The sequence below is a fragment of the Galdieria sulphuraria genome (assembly GCF_000341285.1).
Source record: "Galdieria sulphuraria unplaced genomic scaffold scaf_20, whole genome shotgun sequence".
NCBI classification, from domain to species: Eukaryota; Rhodophyta; class Bangiophyceae; order Galdieriales; family Galdieriaceae; genus Galdieria; species Galdieria sulphuraria.
In genome coordinates, this window is record NW_005178455.1 from 165837 (window position 1) to 191817 (window position 25981).

Genomic DNA, 25981 nt, shown 5'->3' on the forward strand with positions numbered 1-25981 from the left:
GATTGAAACGCATCCCTATGAACAACAGTTTGTGGCGATCTACTGCAAATTAGGAGTTGGGATAGAAGCTCTCTATGAACGGCGCAACAGCTGGTAGTAATACCTCCCCGCATTCACTATCAGACAGCACGGAAAGCAATAAACAGTCAAAGGAAAAGACTTCTATTGAGAGCAATGCCGTAAGGGCAGAGCATAGTGACCCAGGCAACCAGAATAACAACTCGAAAATATTTGTCGGTGGTCTTTCTTGGGAAACGACAGAAGAGACTCTACAAAAGTATTTTGAATCATACGGTAGAGTGCTCGACTGTGTTATTATGAGAGACAAGCATACAGGTCATCCTCGCGGTTTCGGCTTTGTCACATTTGAGAAGGAAGAAAGTGCTGATCGAGCGGCAACGAAGCGTCACGAACTTGACGGTCGACAGGTGAGTATTTGCTACTCGCTAGACTCGTAGTACCAAAGAATGCTAGGTGGAAGCCAAAAAGGCTGTGCCAAAGGCAGAGTATATCACAAGAAGTCAAGTAACAAAGCCGACCCGAAAAATATTTGTAGGAGGTTTGCCTCTTTCGTGTACAGAAGAAGATTTTATGGAGTACTTTGAAAGGCTTGGACATGTTGTAGAAGCACATATTATGTACGACCACCAGACAGGAATTTCTCGAGGTTTTGGTTTTGTAACTTTTTCCAGTGAAGACATGGTAGAAAAGGTCTTTGAACAGAGTCAACACGAAATTAAAGGCAAAATTGTTGAGGTTAAAAAAGCAGAACCTAAGCATTTTTCAGAGGGTAGGAGAATGAAGGATTTAGGTGGAAATTCATACGAAAGGTATCCTGAAAAGTTTCCCTATTTCTCCAGTGAAGCTGGAGTAAAAGGACCTATGATGTATCCTCCTATGGAGGGAGCAGCCTTTGCTCCTTTTGCTCCTTTTGCATTTACTCCAGCAATGGCTGCACAGTACGCGCAATACTACGGAGGAACTGTGGCTAGTTGGCAACAATATGCAGCAGCAGCTGCTGCTGCCGCTGCAACTGCTGGAATGGGTTATTATAATGCTGGATATCCTGCGGCAGGGGAGATGCCGGCATATGCCTATCCTTCATCAGCTTATAGTAATGATTCAGTTTCTCAACAAGACAGTGACTCGAGGAAAAGTGGTATGTCGAATTTTTAGGTTGATATCGGATTATTTATATAAGTGAAAGGCCGAAGCAGTGGGACAAGTCGTAGAAATCTTGGAAAGAACGAGCGGTATCATCCATATGAGCGCTAAATGAATGTGAATGTCGAAGTTTTACGTTGTAACTGTTCAAACAGAACGAATTATGAAGGTCCACATTTTCTGCCGTACATTTTCTGTCGATAGCGAATCACTTAAAGAACAGAAACCGTTTTTTGGACGAAAATACCAAGTTTATAGTGAATGGTATGTAACTTATCTTCATGTTGTTGGCTTTTCTAACTACGTGTTTGCAGACTTTGGCATGTCTGATTGCTAACACAATGTTTTAAATAAAGGAGGCGACATTGAACTATTTGTATACTTGACTAATCTGATATAGCGACATTGGTATTCTATACGAGCATCAAATTCTTACGCTTGGTATTTCATATCATTGTTAAGAAGATTCAGACAAAATAGACTCTGTCTTTCGTATAAAATTATAAATTGCACTCTCTATAGCACTTGCTTCTTGATCCCTTGGAGAGATCGACGCACTTTCCGAGAACGTGTCTTGGGCAATCTCCTCTCCACATGATATCAAACGAAAAACGTTCCTATCAACCCATGTCTGATAACGCTTGAGGTTTGCAGATTTCAATGGCAAGGGCGAGTCAAGAAATGTGCAATGGGATGTCGAGACATTAGAAAGTGTCTCTGTAAGCTTCGCGATCCAGGTCAACATAAGATGCACTACTTGTTCATTCTCTCTTACAAAAAATTCCAGTTCAGAACACATTCCATCACTAGCCTTCATGTTATCATACTGAACAATTATGGATTCAAGATATTCGCGGATATTCCGCATTAACTTTAAAAGTTGTTTTCTTCTTTGCTGGGAAGCCGTTTTCAACAACTGATGTTTTCTCACTTCATTGGCAATGAGAAGCTTCAATGATCGTAAGCGAATTTCTTCGTTGTATTTGCTACCAGCATGTTCAAAACATACATCTCGCTGTTTGCAAAGATTGGCTAGTGTCCTAATGGAAATGACTCGAAGAGTTTCTAAAAATTTATTTCCAGTAAAGCTGGACTTTGAAAGATGCAACTCTGGAAATGTCGTCGAAAAAAATTCAAGAGTATTTTGAATGAATTCTCTGAGAACGGAATCAGCAATCTTTAATACTCAGCCAGTCAAGCTTACCTGTGCTCTATTGGCGAACAAGGAAGTCTAGTTAGCCCTTTGGATCTCAACTCCTTCGAATTCGCATTTAATCGTATAAGAAACTGTAATATTTCTAAAAAGAGAGCACTCTTATCTTTTCTCACTTCTCTCCTACACTAAAAAATCTTGTCATCATGCGTTGTTGGAAAATATTATCCTACTTACGCAGTCAACATATTCTATCAAAGAAGTCTGAGGCTTATCCTTCCAAAACTGCAGTATGATTAAGTTGCTATAGAGCTCTTCCACTGCTTTCATTGAAAGCTGCGCCATTTCAAAAATTCAAAAAATTGGCCAGCCTTAATTTCCATCCAACGAGCAGCAACAAAATGTGACTTAACTATTGATGCCCACAAATATTCAACTTCAGTTACATGAGAGAATGTGCAAACTTCTTATTTTTCAGACAAATTCTTTGTAAAAAAGAAAAATATTCAAAAACTGCTAATATCATCTTGAAGATGTCGCCACTTCGAGCCAAACATCGAAAGCTTCACTTTTCTTTTTTCATCAAAAAAAGAAAAGCATAGCACTAACTTCTCATAGGGTAACAACTTTTCAATGGCAGATGGCCATTCTATCAAGCAAACACCTCTTTGTAAAATAGTCTGGAGATCAAGTGGCGGTAGGCTTTCACAGCTTTCTATTCTCCATAGATCAAAATGATATACACGGAACTTCTCAACTTCACCCTGTACTTCTCGGATAATTTGATATTCATTCATCAGCAAGTAAGAAGGAGATGGAACAATCAAGGAGGGGTCACCAAGAATCTTTCGAATAAAAGCTCTAGCAAAGGTTGTCTTACCAGAGCCAAAATCTCCATACAATAAAATAATATCACCGAAACTACGAATCTTAGATATCACAGGACTTTAAGTTGACACTTACGTAACGCTGGCGGATATAAGGCTGGCAAGTCGCTCTGTTTCTTGTTCAGCTCTTAATACAATTTCCTTGGAAACGACATTATTTGAGAACGAGCTGTGGCATGTCATCTTTTTAACAGCCATGTTTATAGATCTTCTGAGACTGGTTCGAAATACAGCAACACGACACTGACACTGCTTGTGAAAGAACAGCGAACTAACGTACGCTGCAATGATTTGAGTGAACAGATGACTAACTTTCCTGCAAGATCCTTCACTCCAAAAAGCACGAACAAAGACTAATAGTTTCCTGGCATTTTAGGGCTTACCAAACGATAATAGTTTTGGAGTATACAGAATACGGAGAGTCTTAATTTGAAAATTTTACAAATTTAGAACAAAGATACTAAGAGAAGCGACACTACAATATTATATTGGGAAAGTTAAGATAACTCAATATTCGTATGCAATGAAAAACATTGCGCAAAGTATTTCAACAAAAGACTCTCCCTTTCACTTGGACAAAGTCAAACATAGATATAACGAACACAAACAAATATATCGAACTTCTTCAACACAGCTGTTCCAGACGAGGCAGAATTTGCCAATAATTTGGACTGTAATTGATCTCCGTTATCCTTGGCTCTGTCCTCAGAACCTGATATGCATGTAAAGATACGTTTCCAAGTCTTCCACCAACAACATCTTGTCCCCAAACTGCTATGGCTACGTCATTCTTTCCATTTGGGTTTAGAATTCCGTTGTGAAGAACAAAGTCATGTTGTGGTCCCAAGTAGTTGATATAATGGCCTAGCATCCAACCATTGATGAATATGAGAGCATTATATCTATAGGAGGGGTCATCTTGTATAAGCAAGCCGATGGGAATATCAACATCAAGAGGAATATTCAGTTCAAAACTAGTCCGAAACCATGCTACCGCTGACTCGTTGAAGTTGTAAGGAAGTGACACATCTTTCCAGTCATAATCCGGATAATCTGGCAAATACCATCCTTTTCGTCCCCGAACAGACCGCCGTTGTTAAGAATACCGCGAACAGGATCAGGAACATGTTCTCCTCCACAGCTTCCTTGAATTTTCCAGATTATTGTAGCATTGTAACCAACCATGCTTGCTTCGATAAAGCCTCTAGCACGCTTCTCATTGTCATCGTTGGGGTAGTCCTTTTCATGTCCAAGATTTTCTAACAGCATGGAAATCACATTGTCTTGTCCAATCCGGAGAGAAGACTTTGGAAAGTCGAAAGTCTTGTTTCCATAAGTAGAACCCAAAAATTCGCCATTAAACCAAACCGAATAAGCACTAAAAGCTCCTTTCCTATGTCCACCTACTCCATCCAACTTGATACCTTTCTCTGAACCGTTTGCAATGAAGTGCCCCCGGAACCATACGTCTCCGAAGTGGAAACCGTAATCGTCAACATACAGAACTGGATATGTAACTGGAGGAGTGATGCTATTGGTCGTATATTTATCCGCAATCAACCAACGAGAGTCATCAAAGTCTGGGAACCTTTCAGGCGAACCCATCTGGAATTTCCAGTTATTCAACTGCGGCAAAGAAATTTTAGGAGGACCTCGTATACTTGTCTTAAGACCGCCACAACCAGTCCTCGATAGCATCAAGATTTCGTCGTTAAACTGAGCTAGATTGAATGGTACTTCAGCATATATTGTAACTTCAGTATCCTTATCCACGTCACCACGAATAAGTAGGTCACCAAATTCGAGATCAATAGATCTAACCAAATATGGGCCGTGTACAAGCACTAGTTGACCATCGACTTCTCCTCTCCATAACGAAACAGCCAGCTCAGTGGTTACTATATATATCTTTAAGCGTTCTTTTCGATCGGAAGCTTCCACATCGACACACTGTATCCCATGGTGAACATAATTAAGTCGGAGATCGGACGAGTTATGGTCAAAATATGAGGTTATGTTGTCTTTTGTTCTGACTTTAGGTTCACCACGAGTTCGTACCACTGTCTCTCCATATTGACCTTTACCGGCATATAATACAATAACATCGGAATCTCCCATTCGTCCATGTGTGAGAACTTCTGAAGTACTATATATAAGATACTGGTTACCAAAATGGTAAAATGCAACAATAATTTTAGAGTCACGTCCATTTAACAAGATATATGTATTCTTCTCTTGAGGTACTGAGGAATAGTTACCCTTGCTGTCTCCAATAATTGAAATATGAGTGGTTTCGAAAGTGAAACCTGAAGCGTTCTCGTGTCTTAAGAAGTAGAATTGTGTTCCTGTCTCTAAGTCTTCTCTCATAGCAACTTGAACTTTTGAGTTGGAAGCAGGAGGAACCGCTGTGTGATTTGTCCTTCTAAACGGCTCCACACTATCTAGAAAATAGCCTAGAAACTTCAACTGAGGATACTTCTCAGTCAAAACTCTAGATTCAGCTATTGCTGCGCCGAAGTCATAGGAAGTATAGTCTCCTGGGTATGGAAGCCAACCCCAACTAGTTCCCCCATACACTACATAAATATTAAACATAGAAGCTCCTTGTTCCAAATTATTTTTATAGAACACATTTTCAAAGGAAGCGTTAGTCATTTGAGTACATTTTAAGAAACCAGGTCCGCCCCAGTAGTCCGTTGAGCCTCCTTGAAACTCTGGTAGATATTCTGGTTCATTCGGATTGAAGGCATGATGGTCGTCTTCAAAATATGTTGGTAAAGCACCCCAAATATCTGGATAAGTACAGTTGAATCCATTTGGATAAGCATCGATTCCATACAACTGCACATGTCCGGGGCCTCGAACCCAATGGTCTCCTGGATATGCATCATTGAAACTAAATGGAACATCAATACCGTCCAATCTATATTTTGCTTCTAATTGTTCCATATATAGAGGCTCAAGAGGGCCTACACTGTACTCATTCTCTACTTGCACCGCAATAATATTGCCTCCTTTTGTGATTTGATGTTTGTACAGATATGGGTTGAGGGCAGAGAGCCACTGCATCCAAGATGCTGTGTAATAAGGATTGGTAGATCTTGTTGTACCAGGAAGAGAAATGAGCCACCCAGGAAATCCTCCAGCATTGTTGTCTGAGTTGATATAGGGACCAGGTCGGGCTATCAAATAAAAGCCAAGTTCTTCAGCCAAGTTTAGGAACCTGTCGACATCTCGGATACCACCAAAATCATAGACATTGCTTCTTGGTGAGTGATAGTCCCAGTTGAAATACATTGTTATGGTATTGAATCCTGCAGCCCGGATCTTTTCAAATATATCTTTCCAAAGAGTTGGTGCTGGAAGTCTCCAATAGTAATAAGATCCTGAATATATAAACTCTCTTTTACCGTCTATTATTAACGAGTAGCTGTCCCAGGTAACATTTCTTGGTTTATAGCCTTCTGAGAATGTTGTTACATATCCAACGAGTATAAGAAGAAATAATATTTTTAATGTTGACAGACGTCCTTTCATGACAAAAAAGACAAGGAAAGATGAAACATCTACTGGAACTCTTTTCTAGACTTTTCAACTGTAATTACACCTGTTTTGTCTCATCGAATAGGCGTATAGTTTGGGTGAAAACACTTGTCCCATGGATCAGACATGAAATATTTCTCACTCACTTGCTATTCTGATTCTTCGTGGACAACAGGAGGCATCGATACTCTTCCTAGATTGAACAGTCGTCATCAGTGGCAAAATTGTCCTTTGGATGGGACACAAAAACAGACAATCAAGGCTGGTTGGATTCCCCTTTTGGAATGATTCTACAAGTCCTAATTTTTCGATTGTTTGAAAACTCTGCTGCATATGCTTCGATAGAACTTTTAGCTCTTTAAAAGTATTCCATTTTGTTTCAGTTCTTATTAAGATAGAGAAACTTTTATGTTTCTTAAACCTTCGGGTTATACTACCTCATTGCAAATTTCAAAAACAACTATGAATAATGGTCAAGAAGTACGATCATTTCAGGTTTCTAGCTCTTACAGGGCACTACACAAATTTATATGTAAAACTGCCATTGCAGAGATACGACTGTCAAGTTCGTTTTCGAGAAAGATATTGCTTAGTAATTTCGAAAAACTTGTAAATGGATGGACAGCGATATTAGTAGAGAACTAAAGGTGAAGGAATAATGTATCTCGAGGAAGATAGAGAAGGAGACAGGGGTACGTTCGTATGAAAAGGTCAGAAACGTTGTACAAGTCGGCAACTATGAGAATGGAAAAAAATTCAGTTTCTTTACACAAAACGTTATCTGTTCCGGTCATATTTTAGAAAAAGATGCTGCAAAAACCACAAACAAATAGGTTTATTGAGACCAAACACAAATGAAAGGATTCCAATGAAGGAATGGCTTCAGTTGTTGCAACCACATCGAAGATAACAATAACCGTCCGTAAAGTCGCATTTTGAACAGTTGCAATTGCATTGTAAACATTTACTGCAGTCGATGCCCGTAGCCTTGCAATTGTGGAACTGGCAAGTCTTACACTGTTCGAACTCTTGATACGTTGGGCTATAGACGTCTTCAACAGGAACTCCACCGCGATAGGAGCCATATCTTTCCAAAATGACTTCTCCTAATCCTCCATTGGTAGAATCCTCATTCCAAACAGCTATTGCAATGTCATTCCGTTGGTGATTCTTTAAGATGCCGGCAGGTACATAGAACAAATGTTGCGGCCCAAGATAATTAATGTAATGTCCCATCATCCAACCGTTTACAAAGATTAAAGCTCGATAACGGTAATATTCTTTGTCAATAATTCGCACCCCAATAGGAATGTCGTGATCATCCGGCAAATTTAATGAGAAATGTGTGCGATACCATTGAACTCCAGCTTCATTAACTCGATATGGTAGTTGTACTTGCTTCCAAGACTGATCTGGATATCCTGGAAGATACCATCCATGACGTTCTCCATATAATCCGCCATTATTCACTTGCCCTCTGACAAAGTCGACAATATCCTCGCCAGCAATATTGCCCTGAATATACCAGGTAATGTTAGAAGAGGACCCCACAAGTTGCGCTTCAATAAAGCCTCTTGGTCTCTTGTAGTCATCATTAGCATCATAGTCCTCATTATGGCCCATGTTCTCTAACAATATGGCAATAACATTTTCCTTACTAGTCAGTGTGGATGACGGAAACGCAAAAAATTTCTTGCCACTTGTCGAACCAAGGAATTCTCCGTTCAACCAAACAGAATAGATTCCATTTTCTCCTCCATCCCCATCTAAAGTAATTCCCTGTTCTTGACCAGACGAGTTGAAATGACCTCGGAACCATACATCACCAAAGTGAAAACCATAACTATCCATATAAAGAACTGGTAAAGTTACAGGTTTCGTTGGGTTATTCGTTGTGGTCTTATTTGCTAAGACCCAGTTAGAGTCGTCAAAATTAGGATATTTCTCAAAAGTTTCCATCTTCCACTTCCAGTTATTAAGAGTAGGTAAAGTAACCTGTCGAGGCCCAGGTACTTTGGCAACGTAAGAGTAACTATTTGTCTTGATAATTTTAAGTGGTTCTCCATTCCAATATATGCCGTCAACTGGAGAAGTAAATATCTCGATTTCTGTCTCCTCACTAGTATCCCCTCGAAGCATAAGATATTTCTTTTCTTCTGAAGGACTGGAAGGATGAGGAGGAGTTGGAGGACCTACGGGGGGAACTCCAACTGGAGGTTGTCCAGGAGTTGGTGGTCCTAACGGAGACACTTTGTGGGAAGTTGTAAACTCAGCTGATCTTAAAAGATATGACCCTCTGACGATGACAGTCTCATTTTGAGCATACTGCCTCCAATATAGGTGAGCTTGACCTTCTGTTGCAAATACCAATAACAAAGACGTATTATTATCTTCTACCTTAACCCTTGTTTCGTTTTCAAGAACATAGTTGAGTCGTAAGTGTCTCGTATCAGCATCCCAACTAATTTCTGCTGCTCCCTGAAGGACATGGACATTTGGTTTGGAAGAAAATTTCAAGACCAATTCTCCAAATTCATTCCTTTCTGCATAGAATATAAGGGCATGTTGTTTGTCCACCTTTGAATGATACATAAGCTCAGTAGTTGAATAAACCATGTTGAAGTCTTCTGTAGAATAGAATGCCAATAGAATTTTCGCTGTTTGTCCATTAATAACAATAGATGTATTCTTTTTCTGAGGAACAGTGTATTTCCCTCCAATACCACTAAATGTTATATTTGTGAGTTGCTGTGCTGTTGAAGTCAAATCGTTTTGGCGGATATAGAGAAATTGGGTTCCTGTATCAGGGTTTACCCTGGCTTCGAGGGTAAGATCTGAGTTACCAATCGATGCATTTGTGAGCCATTCAGTTTTGGTTATCGGCTTCACAGTTTCTAGCATATAGCCCAAAAGTTTCTGGGTTTGATATTTTTCGGTTAGTTGACGAGCCTCAGAAATAGCAGCACCGTAATCATATGATGTGTATACCTCTGGAAATGGCAACCAGCCCCAGGTACTGCCACCGTATGTCATGTAATAGTTTTGAAGAGAAGCGCCTTGAATAATATTAGATTTATAAAATATCTTTTCAAATTTCGAGGAGGTTAGCTTGTAACAATCTCCGAAACCAGTACCTCCCCAGGGATTGAAGGAACCTCCCTGGAATTCAGAAAGATACAGGGGCTCGGTAGGATTGAACTCATGGTGGTAAAGTCTGAAGTCATCTAACGATCCCATATATGTATAATCTGAACATGTAAATCCTTGTGGATAATTATCAATAGCGTACATATCTACGGCGCCTGGTCCCTTTGCCCAGTGACCACTGGGAGAGGCATCATTAAACGATAGTGGAACAGTAATGTTTTGTTCCCTTGTCTTCTGCTCAAGAAGTTCCATATATTCGGGGATCAAGTCACCATTTGAGTATTCATTTTCTATCTGATCTATAATGATAGTACCATTGGTAGTATATTGCCAAGGAACCATTTGCGAGTGAATAGCTCGGAACCATTGTTCCCATGCTGCAGTATAATCTGGCGCAGCCGATCGAGCTCTTCCCTTTATATCAACTAGCCAACCAGGAAACCCTCCAGCATTTGTTTCTGCGTTTATATAAGGTCCAGGTCTTGCTATGACATAAATGCCAGCTTCTTTCGCCATTTCTAACACCTTTTGCACGTCTCTAACTCCAAAGAAACTGTAAACCTCCGATTTGGGTGAATGGTAGTCCCAGTTGAAATACATAGTGGCGGTGTTGAAGCCAGCTGCTCTATATTTCTCATAAATGTCTCTCCATAAGCTAGGGCTAGGGAGTCTCCAGTAGTGCCATGATCCTGAGAAGATATACTGCCTTTCACCATCGATCAGGAAAGAGTACTTGTCATATCCAAGACGATCAGAAATATTATACTTCGGTACCCCTGTACCATTATAAGCACTGCCATGTTGCCAGAACAAAACAACAAGGAAGAAACCAAACAAATATGACCTTAGCATGGGGAAGTGAATGATGAGAAATGACTGGTTTCGCTTTCCTTTTAAAGGAGAACATTGTCTTATGGAATTGTATCGTTAAATGACTGTTCTTCTCGAAGGGATGTGAAATACTGTTTCATGAGCTGAAGGACAGAATCGACGTAATTCTCCAACCCATTGAGGGACCTTGTCCATTTGACAAAACAGGATATATCGTTTCGTCACACCCTTTCATCTTTCTTTGTGATAAGGACCTCCTATGAAAACTTCTAACTGCAATGGTATTCTCAAAGGCATTCCTATAAGTCTATTTGACTACTCCTGATGATTTTGAGTTGTATTACGTATTACGCACCGGTAGTCAGCGGTGCTCTTTAAAGTCCAAATGTGTCTCGTTTGAGTTTTGCGGTCGTATAAATTTTGAAGGATCTTTCGTCCGTCTTGATTCAACTTTTGAGAGCTTTTTTAACCAAGATAGTTACTGGAATAGAAATACATTATTCTAATGCATCTTATGATTTTTGTTTTTTCAGACTTGATAAAATCTATTAGTTACCTCGACTGTTAACATATCTCACAAATGTTCTCCAATATAAATTTAAGCATATTAAATTCCTTTGAGGAGCTCTAAAATCTACTTCTTTCGACTACAACAACGACAAACAAAATAACAAAGCACTGACGCCTTTTACCCCCCGACTCTCTATCTCTACCTCTTTAAATTTTTAGGGACTATATATTCATGCAACACGTATTGACTTGAAAACTAAGACTTTCGAAAATCGAGGTATAGCAGAACCTTAAATTATTGGAAGAGATCTAAAGTGATATATATATATATATATAAGCATATACCTAACAGAAGATGTATACAGGTTATCTAACTTTAATCCCAATCTTTTTCTACTAGAAATACAAAGAATACTTATCCGAAAATCATATATAAACTTCTCCAGAATATCAGGAAACTGAATGAAAACTTTATGAAAAATGGTTGTTATAAAAACGCCTTTAAGATTCTTCCATTCTTTTTTAGAAAGAAGCTTCACCGAAACAGTGTAACGAAGAAATCGCAAAAAGACGAAACTATTATGACTATCTTTCTACAGGACCACACACAAACACTATGAAACTCACTCAAAAAGTGATCTTACTCAGGCTTTTGATGGGCCCTCTGTATCGTAAACAAACTTTCTATACGTTATTAGTCTTCACTTCAAATATACTACTCGTCGTGACAAATGGTCAAGCCAAATATGCAATTTTGCTACAGCTGCCTTCGAATGTCCTTTTTCTGATCTAAATGGAACATCTCAACTGCTTCTGGAGGAAGTATTTGCAAATCATTATTACAAAACAGTCAACCCTTTGTATAGGACCATGCCAGTACTACCCATAGCAGAAATTTCTTCCCACTTCACTGCGCGATTTCATTTCATTTTTGTCTTGAAGATGCAACCTCGAAAGCTTCATGGACTTATAACAACAGCCACCCCCGACTCTTCAGAATACGATAGAAAGCCAGAAAATTGTCTAGTTGTGGTTGAGAGGGAAGTTCCTGATTTATCTGGTGCACAAGTGGGTAGAACTTGGTTGCTTGTTTGAAACTTATTCTGAATACTGTAGTTGCTAGTGAAAGTAAGGGCAACAGCTATCAATCGTGCGGACATAATGCAACGCCACGGTCGCTATCCTCCACCGCCAGGTGAAACGGACATTTTAGGTTTAGAATGTGCTGGAGAGATCGTAGAAGTTGGCCCTGGTTGTAAGAGAGATTGGAAGAGGGGTGATCGAGTGATGGCCCTGGTGGGAGGAGGAGGTTATGCTGATCTGTGCGTTGTAGAAGAAGCGTGTACAATTCACATTCCTGAGAATTGGACGTTTGAGCAAGCTGCAGCCGTTCCAGAAGCCTGGCTTACTGCCTCACAATTGTTGATGTTTGTGGCTCAAACAAAACCTGGTGATTGGGTTCTTATTCACGCCGGAGCTTCAGGAGTAGGTTTGGCTGCTGTTCAAATTGCCACCAAAGTAGTTGGCGCGAAAGCAATCTGTACCGCTGGGTCTCAAGAGAAGTTGAACGCTTGTATTGCAAGAGGAGCGTCAGAAGCACTAAACTATAAAGATGCTGATGGTGCTTTTTCAGAACGAGTATTGCAGATAACAGAAGGCCATGGAGTTGATGTTATTCTGGATTGTATCGGAGGTTCCATGTATGAGCAAAATGCTAAATGTTTGGCGATAGACGCCCGTTGGGTGATTTATGGCACATTAGGTGGAACTAAAGTTCCATCATTCGACTTGCGTGTTTTAATGAGTAAACGTGCTTCTATGTTAGCTTCGACGCTGCGTAACCGAGATTTATCTTACAAAGCTAGTTTGATTAAGGTCAGTATTTCGCGTTTATTGTATTTGTAGTTCTGAGTCCGTTTTCCATCAGAATTTGGAGCAATACATTATGCCCAGATTTGTATCAAAAGAATGCGAGCCTGTCATCGCAAAGGTATTTTATTCGTTGGAAAGCGTTCCAGAAGCACATCGTTTCGTGGAATCAAATGCAAACATTGGTAAAGTTGTAGTTTCTTTAACAGATGAAACCAGCAGCCTATGAACTTATCTATTTTCGTCGTCAATAAAAGTGTGAAACGATTGTATTCCTATTGAAACATTTTTTGACTATAGGTTACGTAAACTTATTAACTAAACTGAATTGAATTTGTTTTGCTAGCTTGAAGACAGAATTTGGTTCTGTGCATCATCAGAACTCCGAACAAAGCTTAACAGCATAATGTTTACTATACGTTCTTTTTAAAAGGAGAACAAAATTAGAACTTTTTACCGACTAGATAAGTGATTTTTTGGATACCAAAACAGTCTATTTGATCAACACATTATAACAATTGAAGCAGATAAAGGGGAAATTTCTACCCGTCGGAAAACTATTCTAAAAGATCAAAAAAAAGCAGTCTTAGCTTTCATTAGTTATGACTTGTTCCTGGATGCCTTGGGAGAGATTCGCATTGTCAACAACGCTTAGCCTCATTGAAAAATACAAAGGCTTATAGAATCTATCTATATGTCATATCATTTCATTTCACGTACATGAGGAACACAACGACATAACAAAATATGTTTAAGTTAAACGCTTCTTCTATCAATGCTATTCTGCGATATTTTGTATCTCAAACGCAGGACAAAGACATATCATATATAAAAATGCCAATTTACAAGAATGCAATATGGATAGACTAAGTATCTCTGCAATATTTCAGTTTCCAAAACAAACGCGAGAGAAGTTTTCACATATTGTTTGTGATTATATACACAGCGTCAACTCAAATATTCGCCCTCTGCTACAAAATTGAAAGAAAAAACTTCAAAATCAGAACATAAGGAATACACTGATAGCCCCATCCCAATAACTTCGCAGTATACTAGTTCTACACTACGCGTAATTGTTCAGTTTGTAATTCCACGGAACTTGGATTGAAAACGTATCCTACAGAGACAGCAAGTTAGTTTAAGACAGAATAAAAGTGCGGCAATAAAAGAGCCAAAGTTCAGAGTGGTTAAGGAAATTCATAAAGCTCAGAAGGTGGAACAAGCCTCGTTGTTACGCACAACTCTGAAGGTTCCTAGGAGCAAATTTAGAAAATACTCCTCTCTACCTCTGAACTTATCCTCTTATTCACGTTCATCATTGCCGACAGACAAAAAACCAAGAGAAAGAAAGTACTTACGTCCACGCTTCCGGCAATTCAACAGGTGTACAAAGTAAACCTTTTCTTTGCAAAATGTGCACGAAAGCTTTTTTGAAACAACTAGATATCATTCAACAGTTCCAAGTGTTCATCGTTTTTAGTGTGCTGTCTCTCACACAGTGAAACTTCAAACCTGAGGAGAATATATGGAGAATAAGCAGGGAAAACAGTTACAAACTCATGATTACCCCGAGGCCTATTTAAGCTTCTCAATCTTACAAAAGTTCGATAGTTTCTCAAAAAAGTTTTCATATACTTAGAATATCTTAACATGGAGTTGTACTTGTTCGCAAAACAGCCCAAGCTATAATATTGGATACAACATTTTAACTAACCCAAAAGAAACCAATACGTCAAAAGAAGGCAAGTTACAACAAAGTCTACGTCATTGTCTGTGTAAGTTACACGACACAAACTCTGACCTTTTCCCATCCAAACTAAGCAAGTCATAGAAACCGACAATTGCCATTGGCGACATGTCAACGGAGAACTTACTAAATGTTGTTTTTGGTGTTTTAGGTTCAGTAGCAATGTTGGTTTTATTTGTTCTCAACACCCTTCATTATTTGGAAGAAGACTGTTCGACGTACTTACTGGTTAACGCCCTTGGTGCACTTTTTGCTTGCTTGGCTGCTGTCTTTGTCAAATATTGGCCTTTTATCGCGTTGGAAGCCAGCTGGACGTTATTTTCTTTAATTCGCTTTGGCATCAAGATAATGAAACCAAGAAAGTAGTTGATAACGAAGCTGATACAGTTAAGGTCTTTTGGTATTGCAAGTTTTGTCGATACTCTCGCAGTAAGCAAGGAAGTGCTTGTCCTCTTGTCGGCCTCGCGGGTTTTTTGAAGAATCTTGTGTTTGGGAGTTAATAATACCGCATATCTTTTTGCTTCAAACATATATATTTGCGTTTAAAGCATATTGTACAGCTGTGCAACCAAACCTTTTTGAAAAAGAACAACATCCGTGTATTTCAGGACCAACGCTGTTTAGCCTCATGACCACTATTCTTGTAGTTTTTGGGACTATCGAAACTTTTGTTGTTTATTCTCGATTCCCTAGAATTGATAAAAGAATACCTTGTACTCTATGTTATTGAAATCGATCTTCTTCAGACATAGTTTATATGATGAACAATGCACTTTTGCCTAAATTTACCTTCCAATAGTCGAACAACTCGAGAGCTATTCAAGCTTGCAATTGTCAACCAATGGGGCGTTGGGTTGAAATCAAGGAAAGCCACGCTGCTAGAAACACTTTAAAACTTTGTATCTAGTCTCTCTGAGTAATCGAAGCTTTTCACAAGATTGCAGATATACTTAAACTCGTCTACATTAATTATACGAAATAATAAGTATTTGGTCTCAATTCTAGTCATTGGACTCAAAGGCTAAAGCTCTGATTCGGATTGGGCATTTTTCTGTTGGGAAAAACTGTTTGCGTGTTGTTCTCCTGTGGAATTATCGAGTTCGAAAGCTGCTTATTGTGTCACTGAATTTGGTGAAACTTCCCAACAAGCTTTTCAAAAAAGCTAGAGGTTACTAGAGCTCTTAGTTCTTTTTTGGAGTTTAAGGGACAATACTCCTTATTGAGAGCGCAAATTTCCACAGACAACCATGGCACAACCGGTACAACTAGAGGAAATATTATCTGTAAGTTTTGCGAGTTTTGTTTTTATTTTGTTGAATATTGAATACCTTTGAATATTGAATACCTCTAGTTAACGTCGTTGGGCATCAACACGGAATCCATATCTTTCAGCACCGTAACTATGGAATCGGACAAATACCTCTGCGTGAGGGAAGTTTCCGGTGGTAGTCAGAATCAAGTGGCAATTATTGACATACAGGATCCTGCCAACATCATTAGACGCCCCATAACAGCAGACTCTGTCTTGATGAATCCTGCCACCAAAGTGTTGGCGTTGAAGGCTGGAGTACAGCTTCAACTTTTTGATATCGGAAAGAAGAGCAAGGTGAAGTCTTATGTAATGGAGGAAGAAGTTTTGTTCTGGAAGTGGCTTTCTCAGAAAACTCTTGGTCTTGTCACTTCGCATTCTGTTTATCATTGGGATTGTAGCGACACAAGTTCAGAACCGGTGAAAATGTATGATAGGCATTCTACTTTGATGAATGCACAGATTATAAATTATCGGGCAGACGAAGATGAGAAGTGGTTAGTATTGATCGGATTGCAACAAGAAGGAGACAAGGTTGTTGGAAGGATGCAGTTGTACTCAGTGGAGCGTCGTGTATCTCAAGCTATTGAAGGCCATGCAGCAGCATTTTGTAAGTTTCAAATCAACTCAAAGGATCCTGGTACAAAACTATTTGTATTTGCAACTAAAACCTCCAATGCAAGTAAGTTTCACGTCATCGAAATTGGTCAAGATAAGAAGCCTTCGGATGCCCCTCGCTTTTCAAAGTGTGTTACGGACATATATTATCCTCCAGAAGCAACCGAGAAGGATTTCCCTGTAGCCTTACAGGTATCTTCCATGTATTCATTTGCTTATTTAGTCACAAGGCTAGGATACGTTCAAGTTTATGATTTAGAGAGTGGAAGATGTCTCTACATGAATCGCATTACAGAGTCTACTATTTTCCTTACGGCGGTACATACCAACACCGGTGGTTTTGTTGGTTTGAATCGAAGAGGACAATTGTTAGGATTTTCTGTAGAACCTAATAATTTTGTTCCTTACATTCTTGATTCATTGGGAGATGTTCAACTAGCTATCAAAGTAGCATCTAGAAACAAACTTCCCGGAGCTGAAGATCTATATGAAAGATACTTTGACCAACTGTTCAATGCGGGAAATTATAAAGAAGCTGCAAGAGTGGCAGCAGAGTCTCCTGGAGGAATCTTAAGAACTCCTGAAACTATTGCCAAGTTCAAGTCAGTCCCAGCTGCCCAAGGACAGCCTTCTGCTTTATTGTTGTATTTTCAAGCTTTACTGGAACGAGGTGCACTAAATCGTTTTGAAAGTGCAGAGTTGGGTGGTCAAGTTATTCAATTTGGTCGTACTCAGCTTTTGGAACGTTGGATGAATGAAGACAAGATAACTTGTAGTGAGGAATTGGGTGACGTTGTGAGGTCTTCAGACCCAAAGTTGGCACTTCAGATATATTTAAAGGCCGAAGCACACGGAAAAGTTATTGAGGTAATGCAGAAAGTGCAATCATTGGTTGTTTTGAGCAATGCTAACTTGATTCCAGGCATTTTTAGAAAATGGAGCTTATGATAAGATTTTAGTATATGCGAAGCGAGTCGGACTTTCTGTGGAACCCATGGAACTTATTCAAACAGCAGTTAACTATTCTCCTAAGAGTGCTCTTGACCTAGCTCAATATTTCTTGAAACAATTCCAAGAAGGTGGAGGAAAACCTTTGGATCATGCTGCCATTGCAGAAATGTTTTATTCTCGTGGTTTGATACAAGAAGGAACATCTTACTTACTTGATGCGTTGAAGGACGATCGTGCCGAAGATGCTGAACTGCAGACAAGACTACTGGAAGTTAATCTACTTTCCGCACCGCCGGTAGCAGATGCGATTATGGCACAGAACATTTTTCACTATTATGACCGAAGGAAGATTGCCAATCTTTGTGAGAGACAAGGTCTTTTCCAGCGAGCTTTAGAAAACTATAACGACCTTGATGATATTAAAAGAGTTATGGCAAATACTCATGCACTTAGTCCTGAATTTCTGATTGGATATTTTTCTAATCTTTCACCTGAAGATTCTTTAGAGTGCTTAAAGGAGCTTCTCAGAGTCAATCCAAGAGGGAATTCGCAGTTATGTGCTCAAATAGCTAGCAACTATGCAGATCAGCTTGGCCCTCAACGAGTGATATCCTTGTTTGAAGAGCGAGGTCTTACAGAAGGCGTATTTTATTTCTTGGGTGGTATAGTAAACTACTCGGAAGACCCCGACGTTCATTTCAAATATATAGAAACTGCAATCAAATTGGGTCAATTCCACGAAGCTGAAAGAGTTACTAGAGAAAGTAACTTTTATGATCCAGAAAAAGTGAAAGATTTTTTAATGGATATGAGACCAAAGGATCCCAGGCCTCTTATTAATGTCTGTGATCGTTTTGGATACATTCCTGAGCTGATCCGATATATGGTAAAGAACAATCAACTTAAGTTTATTGAAGGCTATGTACAACGAGTCAATCCAGCAAAGACTCCTCAAGTGATTGGGGCTCTGATAGATCTTGACGTTGAGGAATACTTTATCAAAGATTTGTTGCAGTCGGTGAAGAATTTAGTTCCAGTAGATGAACTTGTAAATGAGGTTGAACGGAGAGGACGTTTAAAGATATTGTTGCAATTTTTAGAAGCCAAGGTTGCAGATGGTTCTACGGAATCCTCTGTTCATTCTGCTCTAGCAAAAGTGTATGTAGACTGCAACATTAATCCTGAACACTTTTTAGAGACGAACTCTTATTATGATCCCCTGGTTGTTGGTCCTTATTGCGAGAAGAGGGATCCATATTTCGCATATATCGCGTATCGCAAAGGTCAATGTGATGATGAGCTATTGAGCGTTACCAATCGCAATGGATTATTTAAAGAACAGGCGAGATACGTTGTTGAAAGAGAAGATTCTGATCTTTGGGCTCGAGTTCTTTCACCAGATAATGAAAATAGACGCCAATTTATTGATCAAGCTGTGAATACTGCTTTACCAGAGCAGAAGAACCCAGAGAGAATTTCAGTCGCAGTAAAAGCTTTTATGACAGCAGATCTACCTCACGAGTTGATTGAGCTATTGGAAAAACTTGTTCTTCGTGGCAGTGGTTCTTTTGCCAACAACCGAAACTTGCAAAACTTGTTGATTCTTACTGCTATAAAGTCAGATACATCGAGAGTGATGGATTATGTTCGAAAATTGGATAATTTCGATGGCATGGATATCGCACCTGTCGCCATTGATGCAGGATTGTATGAAGAAGCCTTTGAGATTTATTGCAAGTTTAAGCAACCAGAGGCTGCAGTAGACGTTTTGTTGGAACAAATTGGAGATTTGAACCGCGCAACGGAGTTTGCAGAGAAAGTCAACTCACCAATGGTTTGGAGTAAACTTGGCATTGCAAGATTAGAACATGGAGATGTTGTTGGCGGTGTGAATGCTTTGTTAAGAGCTAAAGACCCTGCACCCTATCAAAAAGTAGTAGAAGCAGCGAGAGCAACAGATGGAGATCAATCGGCATTTGAAGCAGTCATCAAATTCTTACATATGGCGAGAACCAAAGTGAAAGATCTTGTATTTGTGGATACTGAACTAGTCTATGCTTTCTGTGTTTGTGACCGTTTGAATGAAATGGAAGAATTTGTTGCTGGTGCTAATTCTGCCAATTTAGAGGAAGTTGGCGATCGTTGTTTTGATGAGCAACGATTTAATGCGGCTAAAATCTTATTTAGTAAAATTGGTAATTTTGCCAAATTAGCACCCGTTCTTGTATGTCTTGGAGACTATTCCGGAGCTGTTGAAGCCGCAAAGAAAGCAGATCGTCTGAAGACATGGAAACTAGTTTGTTATGCGTGTCTAGAAGCTGAAGAACTTCATCATGCACAAGTTTGTGGTCTTCATATTATTGTTGAACCGGAAGAGTTGGACGAGATATTGCAGTTTTATCAAAATCTTGGCTATTTCGAAGCGGCTATAGAGCTACTAGAAGGTGGAGTTTCTTTAGAACGAGCTCATGCGGGCATCTTTACGGAACTTGGAATACTCTACTCTAAATATCGTGAAGAGTCTTTGATGGACCACTTAAAGATGTGGTGGCAACGTTGTAGCATTCCCCGTTTGATTCGAGCTACGGAGGCTGCTTCTCAGTGGCCAGAACTTTGCTTCTTATATATTCGTTATGACGAGTTGGATAATGCTGCTAATATTATGATGAATCACTCACCTTCCTGTTGGTCACATTCAGGTTTCACAGAAGTCATGTCAAAAGTCACAAACACTGAAATATTATATCGTTCGGTGGAATTTTATTTGGATGAACATCCCAACTTACTGAACGAGCTTCTTTCGTTGATTTCCACGAAAATCGATTCTGGTCGTGTAGTATATATTGTGCGTCGTGCAGGTGAACAAGAAATGGGTCCATTGGGCTATCTGCCAATTGTCAAACCTTTCTTAATGAAAGTTCAAGAGAACAATATTGCTACAGTCAATGAAGCACTTCATGATATATTTGTCGATGAGGAAGACATAGCTAGTCTTAGACAGTCCATCCAGAAATATGATAACTTCGACCAATCGGAACTTGCAAGATTATTGGAACAACACGAATTGGTAGAAATGAGACGTGTTGCTGTTGATTTGTATTGTCGAACCGGAAGACATGAAAAGGCATTAGAGCTGTGTAAGAAAGATAGTCTCTTTCGTGATGCTGTTGCAACTGCAGCAGACAGTGGAAATTCGGAAATGGCAGAGAACCTTGCGAGATTCTTTTTACACAACAATCGGCCAGAGTGTTTTTCATTCTGTTTGTATTCCTGTTACGAGATTATTCGTGCTGATGTAGCATTGGAATTGAGTTGGCAGCATCAAGCTACTGACTTCACTATGCCTTATATGATTCAAAAATTACATGATCTTACCTCGAGATTGAGCAGACTGGAAAGTGAAAGAGCTGCACAACTCCAGCGCAAGAAAGAAAAACAGCAAGCACAGGAAGCAGAAATTAATGAGGATCCTTCTATAGTTATTCAAGGATTACAACCAACCCAACAGACACCCATGCTGGGATATGGACCTTTTGGAAACGGACCTTCTGCATATTCCCAGAGTGGTTTACTTAGTTTACCTCCGGCACCTGGGACTTGGAACAGTCAAATGAACTTCCAGCCTTCTCGTTCTTCGTAATTTGAATGTTTTCCTTGGTAGAAAGAGAAGTGAAGATGTTTTGCAAATTTTTTCTTGAATAAACAGTTGTTGTTTGTGAAGTCTTTTTTCTAATGAGTTTTTGCAAGATGTGCGCATTAGAATATTCCTGCTCAAGTTGTACTACAAATAATGCATGTAAGTCGAATCTATTGTTGAAGCGACAGATGAGTGTTGTCAAGCAGGTGAAGTCGAAGCAAATGTATTCCTTTTTGTTTTGTTTCACACAAAGGGCAACGTAGGCTTCAGTCATACAAGACTAGTCGTTGAAAGATAGTGCAGAGGGACATGAACATTCTCCAGTGGGATGAATCTCGGGTTGTTGCAAGATTCAATATGCTAATGACTCATCAACATGCAAAAGAATTGTTTCAAAGACGTCTGCCAACAACAGAAACTTGGATACATACAGATATACATATAAATCAATAGAGGTAATCAATATATGCAAAGACCGGTCCTAACCGCGTATTCCATAGTACTTGTGGTACAAAATGCAATTTAAAAGACATTCAATTCCTTAAGAAAAAATGTGCATTTTCGCATTGTTGGAAAAGCTCATTGTCTTTGTATATCAGTTTTGAGTATTGTAGACAACTATGGGAATATTAGAAAGAATAAAAGAAATTGAAGAAGAAATGGCACGTACGCAAAAGAACAAAGCTACAGAGTATCATTTAGGCCTGCTCAAGTCCAGACTAGCAAGACTTCGTTCACAGTTATTGGAAGGTCCGAAAGGTCAAGGCAAGGTATGTAGCTCCAAAGAAATCTACAAGCTGATTCTAAGTGGAAAAATGGACTAGTCGGACGAGAAAGGTTTTGAAGTAGTCAAATATGGAGACGCTCGTGTTGCGTTGATAGGATTTCCGTCTGTTGGGAAGTCGACCCTCCTGTCCATGTTAACAAAAACAAAATCAGAGACTGCGGCATATGAATTCACGACTTTAACAACAATTCCTGGCATTTTGGAATACAGAGACGCGAAAATTCAACTTTTGGACCTTCCTGGAATTATTGAAGGCGCTTCTCAAGGAAAGGGAAGAGGAAGACAGGTTATAGCAGTGGCTCGGTCTGCAGACTTGATCTTGCTTATGTTGGATGCCACAAAGGCTGAAGAACAGCGAATTCTTCTCGAAAGAGAGCTTGAAACAGTGGGTATCCGATTGAACAAGAGACCTCCGAACGTTTATTTTGCCAAGAAGAACACGGGAGGTATTTTGTTTACAGCAACTGTTCCTTTGACTAGGATGAATGAGAAGATGGCTTATATGATATTGCATGAAGTACGATAAGTTTCTCAGCCATGTATTTGTCTCTAAATGTTTAGATAGTATCGAATCCACAATGCGGAAATATTGATTCGTGAAGATATTACTGTTGACGAGTTCATCGATGTTGTGGAAGGCAATAGACAATATATCCGTTGTCTTTATGTATATAACAAAATTGACAGCACTACAATTGAACATGTTGATAGATTAGCTCGTATGGATAATTCGGTGGTGGTTTCGTGCGAGTTGGAACTTAATTTGGATTATTTGGTTGAGAAAATCTGGGAATATTTGCAACTAGTAAGGAAGGCTGATACTATTGTTATTCATTGTAGCACTCACTCTTTTGTAGATACGCGTGTATACCAAAAGACAAGGAAATCCTCCAGACTTAAAAGAGCCTCTTATCTTAAGAGAGGATTCCACAGTAGAAGACGCTTGCAAAGCGATTCATCGGAGTTTGGCAGATCCTACACAATTTAGATATGCACTCGTGTGGGGTCGAAGTGCAAAGCATGATCCCCAGAGAGTTGGATTGACACATCCGTTACTAGACGAGGATGTTTTGCAAGTTGTTAAGAAGTGAAAAATGAAATTAAGAAACCAGAATAAGAAAAATTCATTTGTTTTCAATACTAAAGACAAAAGTTGATGTTATCGCTCTTCAATGGATATAGAGACGGTATTGCTTTTACAAGGTTGGAATAAATCATACTCGAATATTGCTCCATATGTGCAACATGTACCAAAAAGTTTTCCAAGTTTTTCATGTAGCATTTACAATCAATTTCTTGTAAACGTATTTTGCTGCTACAAGAATTGTTGCCTGTATGATGGTTTGAGTGTATTCACACTTGCCGATAAATAACTTGAGAAAATGCAGTGAAAGCTCAGTGAATGGAAGCACAGCATGAGATTCAAAACTTTTATAGCTTTTTTAGTTACTTGATTATACTTTCATGCGTTACATGTTTTCACCAAGAACAGAATGCCACTATATTCTATAGCCAATTCTTGAATTATCAACTTAATGGTCAGAGTATATATATATCTCTTTACTTTGCGTAAACAAGAGTCAAGGAGTGTTTCGCATGGTTCACTATCGTCACAAATTTTTGTCTAAAGAAGATCTTTGCCCTTATCCACAATAAGCTTCCTAATAACAATTTCGATTGGAAATAAGAAAATGGCCCCGTTATGTAACTCTTTAAAGCACTATGCGGCTTGTCAAAACAACAAGTTATTGTTTGCTTTCCTGTCAACATCCCTTCCTTTAGAAAACATAAGACGGAGTCAAAAGAATCGTAGTACTTGTCTGGCTGCAAAAAGGTTTCATCGACCTTTACGGAATTTGGCGCACTCCTGTACACTTGAAATGAGGCAGTATAAAAGTCCAGAAGACAACTCAGAGTGGATGGATAACTGGTACACTGTATACAGAACTGTAATGCCTGCGGAAACTGATTATGGTGGAGTTGTATGGCATGGAGAGTATTTTAGGTGGCTGGAAGAGACTAGAATTCGAGCCTTAAATGCTTTGGGCCTGAATTACGTGAAAATTGTTGAACAACTCAAGTTTGAGTTTCCAGTTGTTCAAATAGAGTGGAAATACCTTAAACCTGCAAAGCTGGGGGACTTGGTTTGTACTCAGGTTGCTTTCAAAAGGGCTGGAATTCGTTTGATTGCCGATAGTAGAATATATAGAATTGTATCGAGCAACAGAGAAGAAAAGGAACTTTGTGGACAAGGGAAAATTTCTTTGGTTGTTGTGGATATGACTTCGCGGCAGGTTGTAAGAAACTTTCCAGAACCCTTACAAAGCCTTCTGTCCGGAGTGGAGAATTGAATTTTGTTATTTGGGAGATGTATTGCTTGAGTGGTTTTTGTACTAGTCTTTTGCCAATGCGGTTGAACAAAGAGATAAAATTTTTTCAAGTTTTGCACAATAAATCCTTGGAAAAGCATTTCCTTGGACTTTCTAAGGACTTTCATCGCCCCCGAGTGTTAAGAGGTTTTCTCCGAACATATCGTTACTCAATTTTAGTTGCAAAGAACGATTGGCGTAGTTCAGGGTTGGAGGGTGGTGTTAATCTCACTGTAGATGGAGGTGTTCAGAAAAAGTTACTTAAAGAAGGCTCGGGTGATTCTGTCAAGTCTGGTTCCAGGGTTGCTGTTCATTATACAGGGTATTTGGATAGCGGACTTGAGTTTGATTCCACACGAAAGCGACAGGAACCTTTTCTTTTTGTTGTTGACAAAGGGCAAGTTATCCGAGGTTGGGATATTGCCCTCCTTTCTATGAAAGAAGGAGAAACAGCGAGAGTTCGATGTTCTCCTAGTTACGCTTACGGGGAAAAAGGTGTTCCTCCAAGTATTCCTCCAAACGCGTTTCTAACCTTTGAAATACAAGTAGTGAAAGTTGAAAGATTCTCAGATGTTCCTAGTACAAACAAGGATAGTTCTACAAAGAAGTCTACTACTAAGATTGCTTCCAAACCAAAGGACGAACGAAAGCCTGTTCTGGAAAGATTTTACTTTATTTCTCCTTTTGCCAGTCAAACAGGAGAACGAGCTCCTTGGTGGCTTAACCCTATTATAACCTTTTCTATTATCTTTATTTCTGTAGCAATAGCCTTTACCATTGTAGTTCAAAATGGGGCTTTGCATACAAGCTATTTGAAGAACATGTAATATTCACTTTTTAATTAAAACATATGTAAAGCTTCCAAGGCAAGCACATTTCATTTAATGTCTTATCAATAACTTTCAACTTACAAAGGAAAACATGGCCAACCTGAAGCTTCAGTATAATTATGATACATGCTGAACTTTAACAAGATGTCTACACCTGGGTCTGTTTCACTAATAGAGAGCATGACATCAAAGGAATGAAATGTCTCAATAACAGTCCTTTTCACTGTAACCTCGACATGACGTTACAATTGACAGTAATTGGGTAACAAAGCTTAGAAAGAAAGTATTTAACCTGTAGCAGTCGCTACAATGATATTCCAAAGATCTAAGGATCGAACACCATTCCTTATTTCAAATGGTTGCAACCAGATGATTCTTCAAAAAAGACAATTTCAGTTGGAAGCGGTCACAATTGTTTTTTTAGAGAAGTTTAAGAGTCAAAAGAATCTAGAAGAATTTTACTAGCAACTCTACCAGTCTCTCGTAGATATATAATTCCCAAGCAAAGTGACGTTTTCTAGTCCTGTCCTGCTAACCATAGTAGCAGAGCTTTCAATCCAACATTGCGTGCTGACTTTGCTGTGTTTCCAGACTTGTAATACACAGGGGAGGCAAAAAGTCGCCTTCCA

General features: G+C 39.2%; 12 protein-coding genes across 14 annotated transcripts; 7 read left to right on the forward strand and 5 right to left on the reverse strand.

The window, feature by feature from the left end:
* Positions 1–4: 4 nt before the first annotated feature.
* On the forward strand, positions 5–1305 carry Gasu_27460 (heterogeneous nuclear ribonucleoprotein A1/A3). The gene is made up of 3 exons (XM_005706425.1): positions 5–428; positions 475–1159; positions 1208–1305. The coding sequence occupies exons 1-3, from the start codon at positions 75–77 to the stop codon at positions 1273–1275; spliced, it is 1107 nt and encodes a 368-aa protein (XP_005706482.1). The 5' UTR covers positions 5–74; the 3' UTR covers positions 1276–1305.
* Positions 1306–1459: 154 nt separating this feature from the next.
* On the reverse strand, positions 1460–2684 carry Gasu_27470 (hypothetical protein). Of its 2 annotated transcripts, none has more exons than XM_005706427.1 (3): positions 2555–2684; positions 2369–2505; positions 1460–2321 (listed from the first exon to the last, which is right to left on the reverse strand). In XM_005706427.1, the coding sequence occupies exons 1-3, from the start codon at positions 2660–2662 to the stop codon at positions 1622–1624; spliced, it is 945 nt and encodes a 314-aa protein (XP_005706484.1). In that variant the 5' UTR covers positions 2663–2684; the 3' UTR covers positions 1460–1621. The 2 variants fall into 2 exon arrangements, with proteins under 2 accessions (XP_005706484.1, XP_005706483.1); XM_005706426.1 differs by having other exon boundaries at positions 1580–2321.
* Positions 2685–2689: 5 nt separating this feature from the next.
* On the reverse strand, positions 2690–3394 carry Gasu_27480 (uncharacterized protein). Its single transcript, XM_005706428.1, has 2 exons — positions 3281–3394; positions 2690–3238 (listed from the first exon to the last, which is right to left on the reverse strand). Exons 1-2 carry the CDS (start codon positions 3385–3387, stop codon positions 2824–2826), a joined length of 522 nt encoding a protein of 173 aa, XP_005706485.1. The 5' UTR covers positions 3388–3394; the 3' UTR covers positions 2690–2823.
* Positions 3395–3629: 235 nt separating this feature from the next.
* Positions 3630–6754, reverse strand: Gasu_27490 (beta-galactosidase). The gene is made up of 2 exons (XM_005706429.1): positions 4311–6754; positions 3630–4257 (listed from the first exon to the last, which is right to left on the reverse strand). The coding sequence occupies exons 1-2, from the start codon at positions 6739–6741 to the stop codon at positions 3830–3832; spliced, it is 2859 nt and encodes a 952-aa protein (XP_005706486.1). The 5' UTR covers positions 6742–6754; the 3' UTR covers positions 3630–3829.
* Positions 6755–7566: 812 nt separating this feature from the next.
* Gasu_27500 (beta-galactosidase) lies at positions 7567–10765 on the reverse strand. Its single transcript, XM_005706430.1, has one exon. The coding sequence runs from the start codon at positions 10744–10746 to the stop codon at positions 7630–7632; it is 3117 nt and encodes a 1038-aa protein (XP_005706487.1). The 5' UTR covers positions 10747–10765; the 3' UTR covers positions 7567–7629.
* A 1360-nt stretch (positions 10766–12125) lies between these two features.
* Positions 12126–13446, forward strand: Gasu_27510 (NADPH2:quinone reductase). Its single transcript, XM_005706431.1, has 3 exons — positions 12126–12303; positions 12352–13110; positions 13163–13446. Exons 1-3 carry the CDS (start codon positions 12178–12180, stop codon positions 13331–13333), a joined length of 1056 nt encoding a protein of 351 aa, XP_005706488.1. The 5' UTR covers positions 12126–12177; the 3' UTR covers positions 13334–13446.
* A 404-nt stretch (positions 13447–13850) lies between these two features.
* Gasu_27520 (uncharacterized protein) lies at positions 13851–14845 on the reverse strand. The gene has a single exon (XM_005706432.1). The coding sequence runs from the start codon at positions 14754–14756 to the stop codon at positions 14544–14546; it is 213 nt and encodes a 70-aa protein (XP_005706489.1). The 5' UTR covers positions 14757–14845; the 3' UTR covers positions 13851–14543.
* Positions 14846–14855: 10 nt separating this feature from the next.
* On the forward strand, positions 14856–15616 carry Gasu_27530 (uncharacterized protein). Its single transcript, XM_005706433.1, has one exon. It carries the CDS (start codon positions 14960–14962, stop codon positions 15215–15217), a length of 258 nt encoding a protein of 85 aa, XP_005706490.1. The 5' UTR covers positions 14856–14959; the 3' UTR covers positions 15218–15616.
* Positions 15617–16065: 449 nt separating this feature from the next.
* Gasu_27540 (clathrin, heavy polypeptide) lies at positions 16066–21447 on the forward strand. Its single transcript, XM_005706434.1, has 3 exons — positions 16066–16134; positions 16203–17645; positions 17701–21447. The coding sequence occupies exons 1-3, from the start codon at positions 16099–16101 to the stop codon at positions 21367–21369; spliced, it is 5148 nt and encodes a 1715-aa protein (XP_005706491.1). The 5' UTR covers positions 16066–16098; the 3' UTR covers positions 21370–21447.
* A 438-nt stretch (positions 21448–21885) lies between these two features.
* Positions 21886–23406, forward strand: Gasu_27550 (GTP-binding protein). 2 transcript variants are annotated; one of them, XM_005706435.1, is made up of 5 exons: positions 21886–22136; positions 22191–22439; positions 22497–22670; positions 22719–22958; positions 23011–23406. In XM_005706435.1, exons 1-5 carry the CDS (start codon positions 21987–21989, stop codon positions 23242–23244), a joined length of 1047 nt encoding a protein of 348 aa, XP_005706492.1. In that variant the 5' UTR covers positions 21886–21986; the 3' UTR covers positions 23245–23406. The 2 variants fall into 2 exon arrangements, with proteins under 2 accessions (XP_005706492.1, XP_005706493.1); XM_005706436.1 differs by having other exon boundaries at positions 22191–22670.
* Positions 23407–23725: 319 nt separating this feature from the next.
* Positions 23726–24526, forward strand: Gasu_27560 (4-hydroxybenzoyl-CoA thioesterase). Its single transcript, XM_005706437.1, has one exon. The coding sequence runs from the start codon at positions 23845–23847 to the stop codon at positions 24502–24504; it is 660 nt and encodes a 219-aa protein (XP_005706494.1). The 5' UTR covers positions 23726–23844; the 3' UTR covers positions 24505–24526.
* A 9-nt stretch (positions 24527–24535) lies between these two features.
* Positions 24536–25976, forward strand: Gasu_27570 (FK56-binding protein 1). The gene has a single exon (XM_005706438.1). The coding sequence runs from the start codon at positions 24561–24563 to the stop codon at positions 25347–25349; it is 789 nt and encodes a 262-aa protein (XP_005706495.1). The 5' UTR covers positions 24536–24560; the 3' UTR covers positions 25350–25976.
* Positions 25977–25981: the final 5 nt, after the last annotated feature.